This window comes from Pleurodeles waltl, chromosome 3_1, assembly GCF_031143425.1.
Source record: "Pleurodeles waltl isolate 20211129_DDA chromosome 3_1, aPleWal1.hap1.20221129, whole genome shotgun sequence".
Classification (NCBI taxonomy): domain Eukaryota; kingdom Metazoa; phylum Chordata; class Amphibia; order Caudata; family Salamandridae; genus Pleurodeles; species Pleurodeles waltl.
In genome coordinates this window covers 1,143,247,850-1,143,266,224 of record NC_090440.1, presented here as the reverse complement: position 1 = coordinate 1,143,266,224, position 18,375 = coordinate 1,143,247,850, and the positions used below count along the sequence as shown (strand labels likewise).

Sequence of the window (18,375 nt, the reverse complement as noted above, 5' to 3'; positions counted from 1 at the left end):
CAAAGCCCGGGCCTTGATGTTCGCAGACATTACCCTACTATTATCAAAATCACCAATGGGGCTCCAGAAGATTTTAGATCGTTTTGTGGGTTTTGGCGTCCAGAGAGGACTTGAAATAAATGTAGCTAAAACTAAATATATGATTTTGAACCTGTGCCCTAGTACGGGACCAAATCCAACATTGCTAGGGATCCACCTGGGGCAAGTCCAGATATCGGAGTACCTGGGGCTGACCCTGACAGAACAGCTTGACTGGACCCACCATATGGCCAAATCCAAGTTCAGATTGACAGGGAGCTTGATTAGAGTGCTAAATCGGCCCTGTTTTCATCACTGGCACCAGTGATCCAGAAATACAAACAGTAAATGCCTGGCTCATCTCGTCTATGTATCTGGGCTACGGGGCTACAAGGGCATGGAGAAATTGCAAACTGTGGAAAATCGTTTTCTGCGTCAGCTGGTAGGACTCCCTACTAGCACTCCATCAATTACTATTAGGCTAGATAGGGATGTTAGGCCAACATCCAGGCAAATATTGTTTTGGAAACGTATTTGGTCAATAAAAGAGCTTGGGACCTACTGACAGGGATTGGAAGAGGTCTTGGGTATCCCGGGTTCAGGAAGTATCCACTGGGTAAGATATGTAAAGGAGAACCTCTTAAAGATGGGCTGTTGTAACCTTTTGGACTGATCCTCGGGAAGCTTCAACAATCAGCAAAGTGATTCTGAAAATGAAATACAGGCAATCTAATGGACTTCAACTATCTGCACATGTATCATATGGTACTATTACTGACATATTTCTTTTATTTAACGATTTTTTTTATTTATTTGAACGCTTTTTAAATGAGCTAGATTCTCCCCTAGCAAGGAGGCTGTACCTGCAATGTAGGTATGGCACGCTTTACTTTTCTTCTTTTACTGTTAAGTGGAGGTGCCCCTCTGTGGATGGAGGAAGTTTATGCCCAGGGTGCAGCTCAATTGAGGAGACTGAGGGGCATATTATGTTTTTTCTGCCCTGCTTACTGCTGGGGAAGACGTAAATGGCTTATACCTGTCTGACAATCTTCGAGTGAGAAAATTCACTGTGACCCTACGAATCTTAAAAACAGATGTAACAGAGTACAGTGTTTGCTGTGATTCGCTACCTACTAATGAGGTGGAATATCCGTCAGAATTTGTGTTCAAGCCAGAACCCCTCCATTTGTTTTGCTCTTTATGAGCAGGGAGTTGCCTAGGATCTATCCACAGTGGTCATCCTTCCGTTTTATCAAGGATATGTACTGTTTCATTTTGCACTTTACCAATTTGCACATAAAGATGTTTTAGGTCCTTATGATTCATGTGCTGGGGTTATTTCCCCCTGTTTCAATAATGATGTGTATTTGTCCGATTGTTGTTTTATCAACTTGTATATATTGATGTTCTTCTATCTCTATTTAATGTTAACATTTTACAATTGTATGCCTCATTGTTCTGTTATATTTGCTGCTTTTACATCAACTTGCCGAAATAAAGTATATGATGATGATTTAGTTTAACCCGAGCTCAACCCACAACAGTTAAAGTTAGAAACACAAAACAATAACTATAATATGACGCCAAACATCCAATAAGGGCACTTGAGATATGAATACTTAAAAATTAAGAGAAAAAAATGCCAATAAGCGCAATTGTAGTCAATGGTCAGAGTAAACCGTGACTTAGGTTTAATTTCAGGCTGACCACGATGAAGCACAGGTCAGATGCACCAAGCAGACTGGCTCAACTATGGCCTGGAAGTAAGAAAAAGTTGCTAAGTCCGAAGGTGAAAAGGAACAGTCATGTTTTTGAAGAAAACCTCTTCTCCACACGGGGCAAACCAGAAAATAAAGCGGATGCTGTGGAACTGAATGGTCAGCCCCCTTTCAAGCTCTGCCGCTATACAGCAAAGGTTTTTTTAAAAGTTCATATGGTGCCCAAAAAAAACACAAAAGTACACTTCCAAGTACTGTCAGGACCTCAGATGGAGCACGTAGAGACTATCATGGTTTAAAGGCAAAAGCCAGTCTAGTTGCCACAGGTCAACTGCCATTCTTCAAGAATGTCCTCTTCATTGGCTTTAATGTTCCAGTAACCAGAGAGAGTCACTGTCTTTTCCTTGGTTTTCCTGATCATGCTTGTGCTCACCGACAAGAGCTCTATACTGCTTGCTGCACGCTGCCTTATCGCCTCGCTGCTTCTAGATATGCCTGAGAAGTCTGTGTACACTTCTTGTCGACTGGGGAGCCTTCCGGCTGTGCTCCCTGAACTTTTTGTTACTGTGGTGGCTCGGTTCCCCACTACCTGCACTCCATCCCATTGTTACTAAGTGTTGCTGAGCAGCTATTGCTGTTATGGTAGTGGGAGGAGACAGCTGCAACTAAAGGTTACAACCCTCAATGCGGTCACAGCGTGGCTGTCTCTTGACAATTTGGCACCTATGCAACATGCACGATAAGAATGCAGTGTTCAAATCGCAAAACATTTGTATACCCAGAAGTGGGTCCTGCGCTCACTGTGCCACGGGAACCATGCAATACCTGCCTGAAGAGATCTAAGTAGGATGAAACCGGTTCTAGGTTTCTTGTTTTCCAGTTCAGGGAAGATCTGGCCTGACATTTCGGGTTGGACTGTTCCCATGAGGAGCAGGGTCAAGACTGGTTTGCAAATGGCTGGGTCCAAACCGCAGTGGCAAGGTGGGCAGAAAACAATGGATTGGGATGCAGCCCGAGAGACTGCCAGTGGCTAAGATTAATTCAAGCATTCCATCCATCTCTTTGTTTTTGAATTTTAAAGGAAGCAAGCAAGACCATCATTTTCACTGGAATTTAGGCAGAGCTCCCTTAGAAATGGTGAAAGGTACCTACTTGGGCAGTATGCTCACACTAAGACCCTCATTTTGACTCTGGTGGTCAGTTTCTCTGACTGCCATACTACGAGTGCTGGCAGCCGTCCGCCATCTTTGTGGTGGAAAGTCGCCAGCATTCGTGATGGCAATCTGTGGTGCAGAGGCGGGGGCATCGCCAGCACTGCCACAGCAGCAGGACTCCACCTGCCGTATTACAAGCTGTAGTACGGCTTGGTGGAGTCCTGCTGTCATGGTGATGCTGGCGATGCAAGACCGCCAAGGCCCATCCCCTCTCGGTCGTCCTTCTCGACGGAGAAGGTAAGTGGGCGTCCGAAAGGGGGAAAAGGGGGGCCACATGTGTGGGTGCTGGTCTGCGGAGAGGGGTAGTGAATGCGTGCGTGTATGTGAATGTGAATGTGAATGTGTGCGCGTGTACGGGGGTGTCTGTGTGGATGAATGTGAGTGAGTAGGGGTGTCTGAGTGCGTGTATGCGTAAGCTGAATGGGTGTGTATGTGAACACATGTGTGCGTGAATGGGTGGGGGGTGTTTGTGAGTGTGTGGATGGGTGGATGGGGGGTAGTGCTTGTTTTGAGTGTTGAGACGTGTGCATGTGTGTGTGTCAGCCACAAGAATGGAGATACCCGTCGCCGGGTGCAGGACCGCCAGGGTTTTCGTGGCAGAGAGACCGCCATGGAAAGCCTGCCGGTTCGCAGCCTCGCAATACAGACAGCAGGCTAAGGCCTGCCGGTGGGTTGGAGATGCTCCCTGCCAGGCAGGGTTGTGGAGGCTTGGCGTCTGCCAAGCCCCACAACTCCTAATGTGGCGGTACTTACCACCGTCTCCGCGGCGGTAGGACGGCCACAGCGAGGCTGGAAGTCTCATGACCACCAGCCTCGTAATGAGGCCATAGGCCATTTTTCTCATATTGGGAGTAAGACTCCAGGCACATGTAGGAGCATTAAATAGAATTTATAACTTACTTTAAGTATTAATTATAAAGCTTTAAAGTTACAATTCAGCCCACACTATCGTATTCACTTGAGTATATATCCATTGTTAAGTGCTCTTACCTGAATGTGTGTGAAGGGAAGATTCTTTGTAAATTATCTTCTGTAAACCGAGCAATTCCTGTGCAAGCATTGGACCTGGAATTTGCACTTACCTGCACAGTCTCTCTAGTAATGGCAAACATAATTATGTTGGCCTACAGTCTTCTTGCATCAGATGGCACTGCGAGAGTCTTTTTAAAGCAGGAAACATTTTTCACACAAAGGATTTTACTTGCAGTGCAAAGATTAGGATTGTTCTATCACAATTATATTGTACAATAAACCATTTGCAGTCATGTTCTCCTGCTCAAATTAAACTATTATAAAAACGCAATTCCTAATAAGTTATTTTAGTGAGCTTTCACTGTAGCAGCTTAAACCTGATCAAATCTATTCCGGATACTGTACTTTTAAACAGCTGTCTCAGGACCACAGTGCAACATGTGTTCTATTAATGCTTTGACTAGGTATTCTCCCTATGACCTCTTATAAAAAGCATTGGTCAAGTCTGCGGAATGTGGATAGCAAACGTGATCTTTGCCACAGTGTAGTGCAAGATTTAAAGCATTCACTTGATATTGCTCAGATGCTGTGGAGTTCAAGCGAGGAAATGCTATGTTCATTCTTTTTGTTTTAAATGCAAAATACCAAAACGTGATTAACTGAATAATTTAGTAATATTTCCCACAAATGAGTTTGTATGTTATAAACTTAAATTTTTTAAAATCTTTTATATTTTGTACGATAATTAGTATCCAGTTTTAATTTTGTAGTCGATTTTATATTGCTGACCTCAGAATAAAGTATAAATCAATAAAAACATGTTTTGCTGCAATGTTCCATGAACCACTTAGGGGATCCTTGGAGATCTTTCTGGCTATGGATTTTAAACAGGACCTCCAAAAGGTACTTCTCATAAGTCAGAAATACCAAGCGCAGCAGTTTCAGTCCACCTGATATTCCTTCTCACAAGTTCAGCAGTATTCTGAGGGAGGCAGGGTGAACGTCCAACTTTGTAAGGTTCACAAGCCCACGGGGTGGCAGACACCCTAAGGCACTCCTAGACCCTCTCTGACCTATGAAGTAAGGGTTTCCAGGCCCTCATCTGCATACTTTTGTTTCTGGTGCTTAACTGTAAACAGGCCAAAAATGAAATGTTTCAGGGCAAATCCAAGATGGGAAAGGTCTTCAGTCACAATGAAATTGGGCTCCAAAGCTGTGGGGCGGGGGGGATTGGAAGTGTACTGTGGTAATCCTAGTGTCCACCCATACCTAACACTAACATCCAGTTTGAAGCCAGGACTGTGCCTACAACAAACTCAGACATAAGTCTAGTAGGACAAAAGCAGGATCCTTCAACAACTAGACAATGGATACTTAAACATTGGTTTGGCATCCTGTTCTTCCCCTTTGTAATGTGTTTCCTTTAAGATGGATTTGTAGCGAACTGCTTGTCATCCATAAGGGTATCCAGGTGCCGAGTATGCGTGTCATGAGGCTGGGCCTGAGTACAGGCAATCTCAAAGGTCCTACAAAATACTAATTGAAAAGCCAGGTCTTCAACTTCTTGAGGAATTCAGGAAGTGAAGGAGGAGGTCCTGATGTGTTGCGCCAAGTATTAAACATGGCTCATCAGACCAGTCAAGTAGGATTTGATAGTGTGATGTCACAGTATGCGCACACCAACACTCAATATTCTGAGGAGTCAGAGGAGTCCGTCCCAGAGGTCTTCCTGGAGCAGAGGACTATATTCTGGATGCCTTTGCACTGCCTGCCCTCCTGCTTTGTTATCGAGCAAGCCTCCAGATCTATGGACCACACCACCACAGCAAAGATCGGGACGCAATTATTCAAGAGAAATTACGAACTGGGGACCTCACCTTCCAGTCTCAATTGCAAATGATCTTCCCAGACTATACATGCCAGTACAGCAACAAAGGAAATCCTTTGACTGGGTTAAGCAGAAGCTCCAGGCCCTCAAACTGCAATATATGCTTCTATACCAAGAAAGGCAGAACGTGATCCATGCCGTCAAATCCCATTTGTTTGATACACCAGACCTGGCATGGAATTGGGCGCCGGAAAAGAGGCACATCCACAGCAAAACAACCCTACCCTGGAGTACTATGGGCAGACAGACAGCACCAAACCTAACAGCATGAAGGGGTCGTAGATGAGCCTGTAGTGGAAAGTGCACAGCCACCCCCAGAAGACACCACTCATCAGACTCTGATGATACCCAGTTAGACCAAACCCTGATAGCAAACCATGAGGCATCTCAGAGAGGCACACAGTCCCCTTGTGTGCTCAATTCAGGGATTTTCATGGGCCTGAAAGCTCAGGATGCTCTTGACGCCACTATATGCTTTGAAGAGAAACCAGCATCTGGTTCAAGTTGAAAGTCCTGTTCAAGACAATTCACTTTGTTCTCTTTCAGAGGTGACAGATGCTTCTTAGGGGGAAGTATGAAGTGATGGGCGCTGGAGTGGGGGTGGGAAGAGAGCTTACTTATGTTAACCAGAGCAGGCTGGTATGTTGTTCTATACAGTTTTATACAGACCGACATCCACTCATCAGAGCACCCCTATACACCACACGCAAAGAAAGTTCACTGATACCCTGTCCAAATAGGTCCACATCCATATTCCAATGAGTGTGTTAACAGTTTTGATCTGGGATGTCTTAATGACTACATTAAATGTACGGCGAACATGAAGTTCACCAAAGAGGCCCCCCCATTTTCTATCAGCCAATCTCCATTATATAAACAGACAGCAAAATCATTCCCTAAATTTTTGCCATTTGGTTGTTGCCATACATATAGAGCCTGGTCCTTGCAGGGCAAACCTGTTTTTTTTTTTTTTTTTTTTTAATCAAGGGATATTTGGGACCCTTTGAGTAATTACCTGTTGCAACAAGATACAGGGGAGAGTCCTGGCCAGCACTAATAGTAATGTTCCTGACATGAGGGATCAGGTCTAAATGTTATCATAAGGGAACCAGATTTATCCTGAATCTGACCTGCTACTATCAAGTGGCACTGCAGTGGATGGTTTGATAAGCATATGGTTCTCAAACATCATGCACAATGCTGTGTTTATATACATATTGAGAATATCATGTTATGAAATGTAACTACTGTTGACTGTGAAGATAGTTAAGGTTTAAGACGGATTAAATAACAGACTGCCGTTTTTATGCAATGTTTAACAGTGAAATAAACTCTCCAGAAGAACAAGTTAGTTCCCTTTGGTAACACTGTTTCTAGTGGATACTCTAACTGAATATTCCTCACCTGCAGAATATCCCAGGCAAAGGATTGGAACCAGGAGATATTTAGCACAGCCCATGGGCGCCAGTAGGTGGTGGCGTGTGGCCCTGTGTCAACTTCACTCCACCCCAGAAGTAATAACTGGAGCTGCATATTGGCACACCAGTGCACTGATGTCAGTCGCTTTCTGGACATTGTCTGGGACCTCAAACGCAAAGCCCAAAAGGAAATTGTTCGTGGCAGCATGCGCATCTCCAAGCTGGGAACATTTAGATGCAAAATAGACATCTTTCCATAGACCCAGGAGGAGGGAGGGATGTGAGGAATCGTGGTTAGATAGAATATTCACCAGCAAGAGGGTAACCGAAAGTACGTAACTTGTTTTTCTGATGGATACTTCTAACCACAGACTCCTTATCTGTAGAAGAGCTATCAATGCAGTAACTTCCAGGCAGCTAATTTGCGGAATGATTTTGACCAAATGTCCTCCAAGACCAAACGGCCACTCTACTTTTCCTGTTAGACCTGACTGTCAAAGCAGTACTGCTTAGTGAACGTGTGCAATGAGATCAATGTTGCAGCGTGACAAATGGTTCAAGACAGGCATTTTGCATGCCTACACGGTGGTAGCAACCTTGACCCTGGTGGAACGGCCCTCAACCCTTTTGGAGGCTGGTTGTTGGTCATCAAATAGAACTTATTATTATTAGAGAAATACTTGTTTGATCAAAGTCTGTTTCTGCACTGACTTGCTTTTGTTCACCCCAAAGAACCCCCACAAGAGATTGTCCGCCAGATGGTCTTCGGCAAGACCGATGTAAAAGCTAAGCACTCTTTTACGGTCCAAACAATGGAGTTTCTCCTCCTCTTTTGAAGTGTCAGGTGGGAAAACGCACGTCGGGCGAGAGATTGTTTGTTCACTGTCAAAAGCAGTCACAACTTTCAGAAGAGAGCGCCCTAATCCTCAGCATCAATTTGTACAGAAAGAAGGTGGTGCAAGGCAGCTGGACTGACAGAACCTAAATCTCACTCATGCGATAAGCTGAGGCTATTGCTATGAGAAAGACAGCCTTCAGAGTCAAGAGATGTAAAGAACAGCCAAGCAACGACCCAAAAAGAGTATACATAAGTAAGGACCAATTTAGGGTAACACCGCAACATCCCAAAAGGTTTAGGGTGAAACATGTGGGTCAAACCTATGAGGAAATGCATCACAACAGGTTATTTTAACAAGGACAGTTGATTTAGTAAACACAAGATGATCAAAAAGGGTTGGCAGATAGCCATTAAAAGTTACAACAGCAAGTCCTTGCTAGGCCAAAGATACGACAACCAGTAACACATCTGACAGTTTAGTTTTAACAGGCCCACAACACGGGTGCCACACCAAGCCACAAACTCTTCCTAGCGTCCGGTGTAAAGAGATTTCATATAGGGACGCCTGGATGACATCCATTACTATAGGAAGTACACCGAATACAGTCAACCACCACCACTTAATCCTGAAACATGGAGGTGCAGCTTGCACAGGCCCGGGTGCAAGACCCTGTTCTGCTGCTGTGACAGAAGATCCTCCTAAAGCAGCAGCCTGATCGGAGGACAGAGACTCATGACCAGAAGAGGACCACATTCTCCTTGCCAATAGGATTACCTAAGTCGAGTCATTCTTGATCTTCTTCAGAACATGGTGCAGGAGAAGTAGCGGTGAGAAAGCATACAGGAGTATGGCGGAATGAGTCTCCAAGACAGCCTTCTTGGGACCACAATAAGCATATTTTGGCAGTGACAAAGGATCGAGCCAGGGATCTCCCCCTTGTTGGAAAAAAAACAATGTGCCTCCTCCAGATGTAGTTGCCATTGGTGATCTGCTTTGCAGCGCTGGCTGAGTTTATCCACCCTGCTATTTAAAGTTGCTGTCAGATGGTGTACAATCAGGGAAATGTCCTGATGATACAGCCAGGTCCAGAGGTGCAGGGCCTTCTGGCACAGAGCCCAAGACCTTACCCTGCCCTTCTTGTTGCAATACCACAGGGAGATGTTGTTGGTGAGGATCTGAACCAACCTCCACTTAATGGACAGGAGGAAGGCTTTCAAAGCCAAGTTAATGGCCTACAAATTCAGAAGGTTGATGACACATTTATAACATGTCTGTCACCACTGTCACCTCTGGGTGGGGAACAGAGCGGAGTCTGTTGCCGGTCCAATTGAAGTTGAGCAACCACCACTGCAGATAATGGCAGTCTCCTATGAAATCTTCATGGAGTCAGTCAGTCAGGTTCCCCTGGTGCTGGGACCACTAAGACTTCAGATCCCAATGCAGAGCCTGTGCAATCCACTTGGCATGAATGGCAAGCAAGATGCAGGAGGCCAGTTGGCCAGGAAGCCTCTGAACCATCCTCAGTAAGTCCTATAGCTGAGATTGAAACACCAAGATCATAGCCCAAAAGCCCTAGACCCACTGTCCTGGAGGAAAGGACTGGAAGTACCCTGAATCCAGGAACGTTATGATGAAAGGCAGTCTCTGCAAAAGTCAGGTGTGACTCTGGCATGTAGACAGTGAACCACAACAATGTAAGAAGTTTGCTATCGTTTGGAGATGGGTCACAACTGACTGTGGCAAGCCCACCTTTAACAGCCAGTCGTCATGGTAGGGGAAGACTGCTAGCCCCAACTTCCAAAAGTGTGCTGCGACTACCCCCATCATGTTTTGTCAACACCCTTGGGGGTAAGGGTGGTGCTTAAATGAAGAACAGCAAACTGAAAGAGCTTATGACCCTTCTTGAACTGCAGGCAGCACCTGTGGAGCTGCAGGACAGGGGTATGGAAATAGGCATATTGCAGATCCAATGCCACTACCTGGTCTCCTAGATCCCAGACAGATAGAGCCTGGGCCAGCACAAGCATACTGAATTTTTACTTTGCAGGAACAAATTGAAGAGTTTAGGATCTAAAACAAGGTGAAGGCCAATGCCCTTTTTCAGCACCGGGAAATGACAGGAATAACCAAAGTTCCAATCTTCACTATCTGGACTCTTTCTTTCTCTACAGCTCCTTTCTTCAAAACAGCCTAAACGTCCTGCCACAAAACAGACAAATGATCATCCAAAAGTCACTCTGACGTAGGTGAAATAGGTGGCAGGGAGTAGAGGAATGGGAAGCGTAGCCCTGGTGGTTTCACTGCAGGACCCAACTGTCAGATATTATGATTTACTATCAGTGGAGAAAATGACTGATCCTGCCTCTCATGGGGTAGTCGTGTGCCAATAAGAGCAAATTAAAGAGGTTTGAAAGAGGCTGCAGGAGGCATTGGAGACTAGGAAGATTGGTGCCCCTACTGGTCTGGATGCTGTCTGTTAGATCCACTACTGTGACCCCCAAAAGGACTGGGGTGCCTGTTGTTGGGGTGGTGGGCCTTAACTGCACAGAACGATATACTTAGCCCCATCCTGTCCCTCCAATGGTCTGGGCCACATTGGCAACAACATTTCTCCAGGATTGCTGGTAAGATCGCAGCAACCTACTCTCAAAATGCATAGGAGTATTTCCTCAGCTACAGCTGGTGTTGAGTGATCTGAGACAAAAGTGAGCGGAATAAAACATACTCTTCTCAAATGCTTCAGATTATTTTTTACTCTGTCTTGTGGGGTCGTGGGAAAAGAACAGAGGTTAACTCTTCCAGTGAAGACGTGTAAAACAAGGCTCTCTGGAATAGAAAAGTGTGTGAGAACGGCAGGATCCTCAGGAGAGGGTCTGTGGCAACAAGACACCCATCTGTTTACTGGTGGAGAAGAAAAGGATTTGGTCCAAGTGCCCATGAGTGTGTTGCTCAGCGCATTGTTAAAAAGGCAGCAGAAGTTCAGCTGCTGCAGCACTTCTGGTAGATAAAACTTCAGAGTTTCAAACTGAGGTGGCATAGCAGGCAAAAAAACAACTGAGATGCAGCCCAGAGCGACCCCCATTGACTTAGATTAATTCAAACATTCCATATCACCTTGCTGTTTAAGCACTTCTGGCGTGAGGAATGTAGTTTTTACGTCCACCAAAAGCAATTATAAATCTAACTTCAATTAGCTTCCTAATAACAATGGTGAAAGAAGCCAATTCTTCTGTATAAAAAGACAAGGAGAGGGAGGGGACGGGCCACAGACTAGTTCTGTATTAGTGGAAGTGTCTAGGCAACTCTTGCACAGTCATATAAAATTGTCGGGGTCATATTGTGGGGAAATCCATCCCCTACATCACCATCATTGCCAAAAGTTGTCTGACTCTGGTTGGACTCCAAACCAAATAGTTTTTGGAGCCCTGGAGGATGGCTCAGAAGCATAGTCTTATCAAAGTCAGAAAGAGTGGAGGCCAGGCAGGTGGGAACTGAACTCATGTGCTGCTTCAGCTATGGTCAAGATCGGTTCAGCTTGGAGTCAGACAGAACTATGGGATCAAGGCCCTCCTACGGTGTCAGTGAAGCAGAAATTGACATGGATCTTGGTGTTGGGTTTGCAATCAGCACTGGAGTCAGACGCAAAGTCTTCTTCCTAGCTGTTCACGTCGACGAGGACGTCATAATGGCACAGCTCCACGTGACTCCGTCTGACGTCAACGTGCCAATAAGAGGTCCTCGTCGGCGTACTGACGTCAGTTTCACCTCATTTTTTTCCTGCCTTTGAGGCGAACAGGTGAATACCGACCCATCAAAAACCATAAAAATATATATATATGCAGACACAATAACATTGTCCATTAAACTCATATATTTACATAGTCAACTTAAAATACATGTATATACAAATATATAAAGAAACATATTTCCAATTACTGCAAGATAACTGTGAAATCAGGCAGGCAACGGGGAGGCGGGAGGGACCGTGAGGAATCCACAGGTAGCTAGTGTATCCACCAGAAAAGGCGTTACCGAAGGTAACTAACTTGTTCTTCTGATGGATACAACTACCTGTGGATTCCTCACCTTATGAATAGAGTCCCAAGCAGTACTGCACTCGGTGGTGGGTGCCTGCCTGATTACACCAAGAAATCTTGCAATACCGAATGAGCAAAATGACCGTCCCTCCTCACTTCAGAGTCTAGACAATAATGTTTTACGAAGGTATGGAGGGACGCCCATGTTGCCGCTTTGCATATATCTACTAACGGAACTCCTCTCGCTAGGGCTGAGGATGCAGACTTCACCCTAGTAGAATGGGCCCTGATACCTTCAAGAGGAACTTTTTTCGCCAGAGAGTAACAAATCTTAATACACAAGATGACCCACCTGGAGAGTGTACGCTTCTGGACCGCTCTGCCCTTTCGCTGTCCAACATACCCAACAAACAGCTGATCATCCAGGCGAAGGTCTTTAGTCCTCTCCAGGTAGAAGCTCAGTACCCTCTTAGGATCCAGCCTATGTAGCCTCTCTTCATCTTTAGAAGGGTGGGGGGGAGGGTAGAACGAGGATACGGTAATAGACTGCCCTATATGAAAAGGAGTGACAACTTTCGGCAGAAAAGCAGCTCTGGTTTTCAGTACCACTTTATCAGGGAAAAACATGGTAAAAGGAGGTTTAACTGAAAGGGCTTGAAGCTCTCCAATTCTCCTAGCAGATGTGATCGCAATTGAGAAAACAGTCTTTAAGACCAAATATCTCAACGGACATGAGTGCATGGGCTCGAAAGGCAAACCCATCAAGAACGTCAATACCATATTCAAGTCCCATTGAGGCATGTGAAAGGGCACAGGAGGAAATGTATTCACTAAACCTTTAAGAAACCTATTTACAATTGGAGACTTAAACAAAGAAGGCTGGTCCGGAAGGCAAAGAAACGCCGACAGAGCCGCCAAATAGCCCTTAACCTTAGTCACCGTACAGCCTTTCTTTGCCAAACTAAGAGCAAATAAAAGAATATCAGAAAGGGGGCCTTCAAGGGATCTTTTTGATTCTCCCCACACCAAACAACAAATTTTGCCCACCTGCCGGCATAAATGGATTTAGTGGAGTGACGCCTGTACGATAGAATAACATCCACTACATCCGGTGGGAGAGAAAACGAACTCAGGTTGCCCCGTTCAATCAGAACCTGAGGAATCAAGGGTATGGGGGGAAACGCATAAAGCAACTGGCCGCTCCAGGACATCTGAAACGCATCCCCCAATGCTCCTTCCAACGGATACTGGAGGCTGCAGAACAACGGGCAATGCGTGTTCTCTTGAGTGGCGAATCAATCCACCTGAGGAGTGCCCCACATCCCGAAGATGTGGAGGACCAGGTCTGGATGCAGACGCCACTCGTGATCTGTCGAGAAGTGACGACAGACCGTCCGCACGTACATTCAGAACTCCGGCCAAATGATTTGCTATTAAGCAAATCTGATGGTCCTGAGCCCAGGACCAGAGTCGCAGGGCTTCTCTGCAAAGAAGGTACGACCCCACTCCTCCCTGCTTGTTTATATACCACATTGCGGTAGTATTGTCCGTCAAGATCTGAACTGACTGACCGCGAAGGGTAGGGAGGAAAGCCTTGAGCGCCAAACCTACTGCCCGCAATTCCAACAGATTGATATGCAACATCTGTTCCGCTGGAGACCAAAGACCCTTGACCTCCAGGTCCCCCAGATGAGCTCCCCACCCTAAAGTGGAAGCATCAGATATTGCTGTGGCCACAGGAGGTGGTAGTGAAAACGGTTTTCCTTGGGAAAGGTTGCCGTCCACTGTCCACCAATGAAGATCCGCTACAGCGACCTTGGAGATCTTTATTGAATCCCGGAGATCCCCTTTGTGCTGGAACAACTGCCTGCGGAGGCACCACTGAAGAGCCCTCATATGCCAGCGAGCGTGAGTGACCAACAGAATGCAAGAAGCAAACAGACTTAGCAGGCGTAAGACCTTGAGGACTGGAACTGCCGCTCCAACCTGAAACAATGGAATCAGCCCCTGAATGTCCCGAACCCGCTGAGGTGGGGGGTAGGCCCGAAACATTGTTGTGTCCAGTACTGCCCCTATGAACAGGAGGCGTTGAGAGGGCTCCAGGTGAGATTTGGGTACATTTACTGAAAAGCCCAGATCGAACAACAACTGTGTTGTCATTCGCAGATGAGACAACACAAGCTCTGGAGACTTGGCTTTGATCAACCAATCGTCCAGGTAGGAAAAAAACGCTTCTTCCCTCTTTCTGAGATGTGCTGCAACAACTGCCATCACCTTTGTGAAAACCCGAGGTGCTGAAGTAAGTCCAAACGGAAGGACCGCAAACTAGTAGTGTTGCGTTCCGACCACAAACCGGAGATACTTCCTGTGCGACTTGATTATCGGGACATGGAAGTACGCGTCCTGCAAGTCAACAGACACCATCCAGTCTCCTTCGTTCAACTCTAAAAGAACCTGCGCTAGGGTCAGCATTTTGAATTTTTCCCGCTTGAGGAATAAATTCAAAATCCTCAAGTCTAGGATCGGCCGTAAACGACCGTCCACTTTGGGAATCAGGAAATATCTTGAATAACACCCCTGACCCCTTTCCTGCAACGGCACCAACTCTATAGCACCTTTTGCCAACATGGTGACAACCTGCTGTTGTAACAAAAGGAGGGACGGGGGGGAAGGGAGGAGGGAACTCCTGAAAGGGGAGAGCATAGCCCTTTTCCACAATTCCTAGCACCCACGAGTCTGTTGTAATTGACTTCCATTTCTGCAGAAAAAGACTTAATCTTCCCCCTACAGGAAAAGAAAGGTTGATAAAGTGGGGAAAACTAGGGCTGCTTCTGCTGTTGTCCACCAGAGGAGGATGAAGAAGATGACAGCTGCTGGGCTGGACCTCTAGCTCTACCCCTATCCCGCCCTCTAAAGGCACGATAGGGCGGATTGGCAGGTTGCTTGGTGTAGGACTGCGACCTCCGAAAGACAGAGCCTCGAGTGAACCCCCAAAACCTACAAAAAGGTCTATAAGGCGTTGCAGCCGAGGTCTGTAAGCCCAAGGACTTAGCTGTCGCCCGACAGTCCTTAAACCGTTCAAGGGCAGAGTACGCCTTGTCCCCAAACAACTTCTCTCCATCGAATGGTAGATCCATTAGGGTGGATTGAACATCTGAAGAAAAACCAGAGGACCTTAACCATGCATGCCTCCTAGTAGCCACAGATGTTCCCATGGCCCTGGCTATGGAATCTGAAGTGTCCAGGCCAGATTGTATTATTTGCTGAGCAGCTGCCTGCGCATCCATAAAAAGGGAACCAAACGATTTCTGCATCTCTTGTGGCAGTTCTTTCGCCATCTCTTTAGCGGAGTCCATAAGGGCGTGGATGTATCTGCCCAGCACACAAGTAGAATTAGTAGCCTTAAGCGCCATACTACAAGGTGAAAAGATCTTTTTTGAAGACTGCTCCATCCTTTTGGACTCCCTATCAGTAGGGACTCCAGGGAAAGTCCCAGGAGCAGACCTTGCAGAACATGACGCTTGTACTACTAAGATTTCCGGAGTTGGATGTCGTGATAGAAAAAACGGATCTCCTGGTGCGCCCCTATGTCTCCTCGCCACTGCCCTGTTCAAAGCCGGAGTTGTTACTGGCTTCTTCCACAAGTCTAGAATAGGCTCAGTTAAAGCCTCATTGAAAGGCAACAAAGGGTCAGCACTGGACGAGGAGGGATGTAGTACCTCTGTGAGCAGGTTAGTTTTCACCTCTGCCACAGACAAAGGTAAATCCAGGTACTCCGCTGCCTTCTTCACCACTGAATGGAAGGAAGCGGCCTCTTCAGTAAACTCCCCCGGAGATGCAATGTCCCACTCCGGGGAAGTATCCAGACCACTTGCAGTGGCAAGACCTTGAAACTCATCCGAAGGCTCAATCTCGCCTTCCTCCAACTGTCTATATTCCTCTTCCTCCAAAAGTCTCAAAGCCTTCCTCCGAGATCGAAGATGCGTCTCTAAGGCCGGCGTCGACAAAGAATCCATCGACGCAGACGACTTCGAATCCCGAAAGTGCCCAGGAAGAGATGGACGACTCCTAGACTCACCTGGAGCCGGCGCCGACACGGAGTCGACCGATGACCTTCTCGGAGTCGGTTGGCAGGAAGGTGATGGAGCCGCCCTGGATGGGGACATCAACAACGTCGGATGACGCGGAGAAGGAGTCGGCTGACGTGAAGAAGGATCCACCGTCACCAGAGGACTCCTGCCAGGGGATACCCTCGGCGCCGAACCGCCAGTCTCTGAAGGGCAGAAGGGCATGAATGGAGCAGCCTTGTACGGCACCGGAGAACCCAAATTAAACACCAATGGCCCCGTGGGACCCGCCGGTGCACCAGCAGGGGCCATGGATTGGAACACGGCATACATTGCATTCAGAAATGCAGCTGGATCCGTCCCTGGAGCCAGGAAAGCCGGGTACTGTTGAGCCGAGGTCTGCTGTACATCAGGCTCCCTCGACGCCGGCGAAAACTGAGGGCTACCCTGAACGACCTCAAATACGAATGGCGCCGGCGACAACTCCGGACTCTCAGGTTGAGGCGTGACAGTAGGGCTCATCTCCCATGTCTTCTGGCGTCGAGAAGATCGAGACCTCGACCGGCTCCGCTCCGAACGGCACCGACAGTCATGACGGCGCAGAGAGTCATGATGACGCCGCTTCTTATGCCTTTTGGGAGAAGCATGGGAGGAATCCTTATGGCCCTTCTTCTTCGCTTTTGCCAAGAAGAGCTTCGCCTCACGCTCCTTCAGAGCTTTCGGATTCATGCTCTGGCACGAAGAGCATCCTTCTACATCATGCTCCGAACTAAGGCACCAAATACAATCCGAATGGGGGGTCGGTCACTGACATCCGACCCCCGCATTCTCTACACGGCTTGAAACCGGACTTTTTTGGAGGCGACATTGTAACCACCAAAAAGCGCTACAGTTATCAACGAGCCAGGAAGAAAAACCCGTTGGCGTCGAAGGCACGGAAAAAAGGAAAACAGACGTCAGTACGCCGATGAGGACCTCTTATTGGCACGTTGACGCCAGACGGAGTCACGTGGAGCCGTGCCATTATGACGTCCTCGTCGACGTGAACAGCTAGGAAGAAGACTTTCCATCGGATGCTGACGCAAGGACGAATTCATAAGGTGAGGAATCCACAGGTAGTTGTATCCATCAGAAATTAAACGGCCTGTAGCCATGTACTATTACAAATAATGCAATATGAAATGGCATTCTTTGCAGAGAGAAACAAAAAAAATACTGATCGTCCAGATATTCTTGGAAATGCAGCATATTTTGTCACCTGTACACAGTACATACTTCAACAACCTCTCTCCTAGTCGGCTTTGATTTTTTCTTTCCACCATGGAGATCCCCCTGTGAGTTTTTCCCAGCATCCTTCTTTCGCTTCCTACTGGAGTCCGCTTCCTGTGGCCAACTGTTCTCCAAGGAATTCATGCATTTTTCAAACAGCACAGGGTGAAACACCTGGTTAGCAACACTGCCTGAAAAAAAAAAAAACAGGATAGAACAGTGAATTACTTTAGGAAGCCAAGTGCAGTGGCACCTTCAAGCAAATCACTTTGCTACCTTGCAAAACCTCTAGAGACAAAGCCTACAAATCAGTAACCAATAGCGCAAGAGAACCAGATGATATCATACGTGCTTGAGTATTAGGGTTCTTATCCTGAGAACAACTGGATTTTAAAGGAATACACAAAGGTATGTCCAATAATCAGTGAGTGGTCTTTCACTTGACACATTCCAGCACCTTCGAGAAAACAAGCAAAGTGGAGCTTTTTAAGAGAAAGGAGGAGGTGGAAAGGCCTAAAGGACCATAAACCCTGATCAATCATCACCTTCTTTTGATTAACTACATATTGGTCCCATAGATGTACAACTACTGGGTTTTACATTTTATTACATATATAATTGTAAAAGAAAGAACACCACTTAATACCCTTGCTATGATCAGCAAAACTGCTCATGTGAACAGATATGATGAATCCAGACTAACAAATACAGACTAAGCATTTATGGCGGTCAGATGGAAAGCAGTTTTGTGACCCAGCCATACCTATTCATTCTAAAATGTGAAGCCCTGTTTTGACATTTAGGAGGCTTTCACATAAACCTTCACCTCAAAAAGATATTCATGAAATATCAAAGGATATTGAGAACAAACTTCCATACTGTTTTTTTCGCCACATAGATACATCACATTTTTCCACTTAAAACTGACCCTTTTT

At 46.4% G+C, this 18,375-nt stretch overlaps 1 protein-coding gene across 1 annotated transcript in view; it reads right to left on the bottom strand.

Annotated features, from left to right (window-relative positions):
• The window catches only part of NCAPD3 (non-SMC condensin II complex subunit D3), a 675,764-nt gene that overhangs the window by 605,219 nt on the left and 52,170 nt on the right, over positions 1–18,375 (bottom strand). The window contains exon 4 of the mRNA XM_069224452.1: positions 17,447–17,631. Coding sequence (XP_069080553.1) covers positions 17,447–17,631 — 185 coding nt within the window. The remainder of the gene's footprint in view (positions 1–17,446; positions 17,632–18,375) is intronic.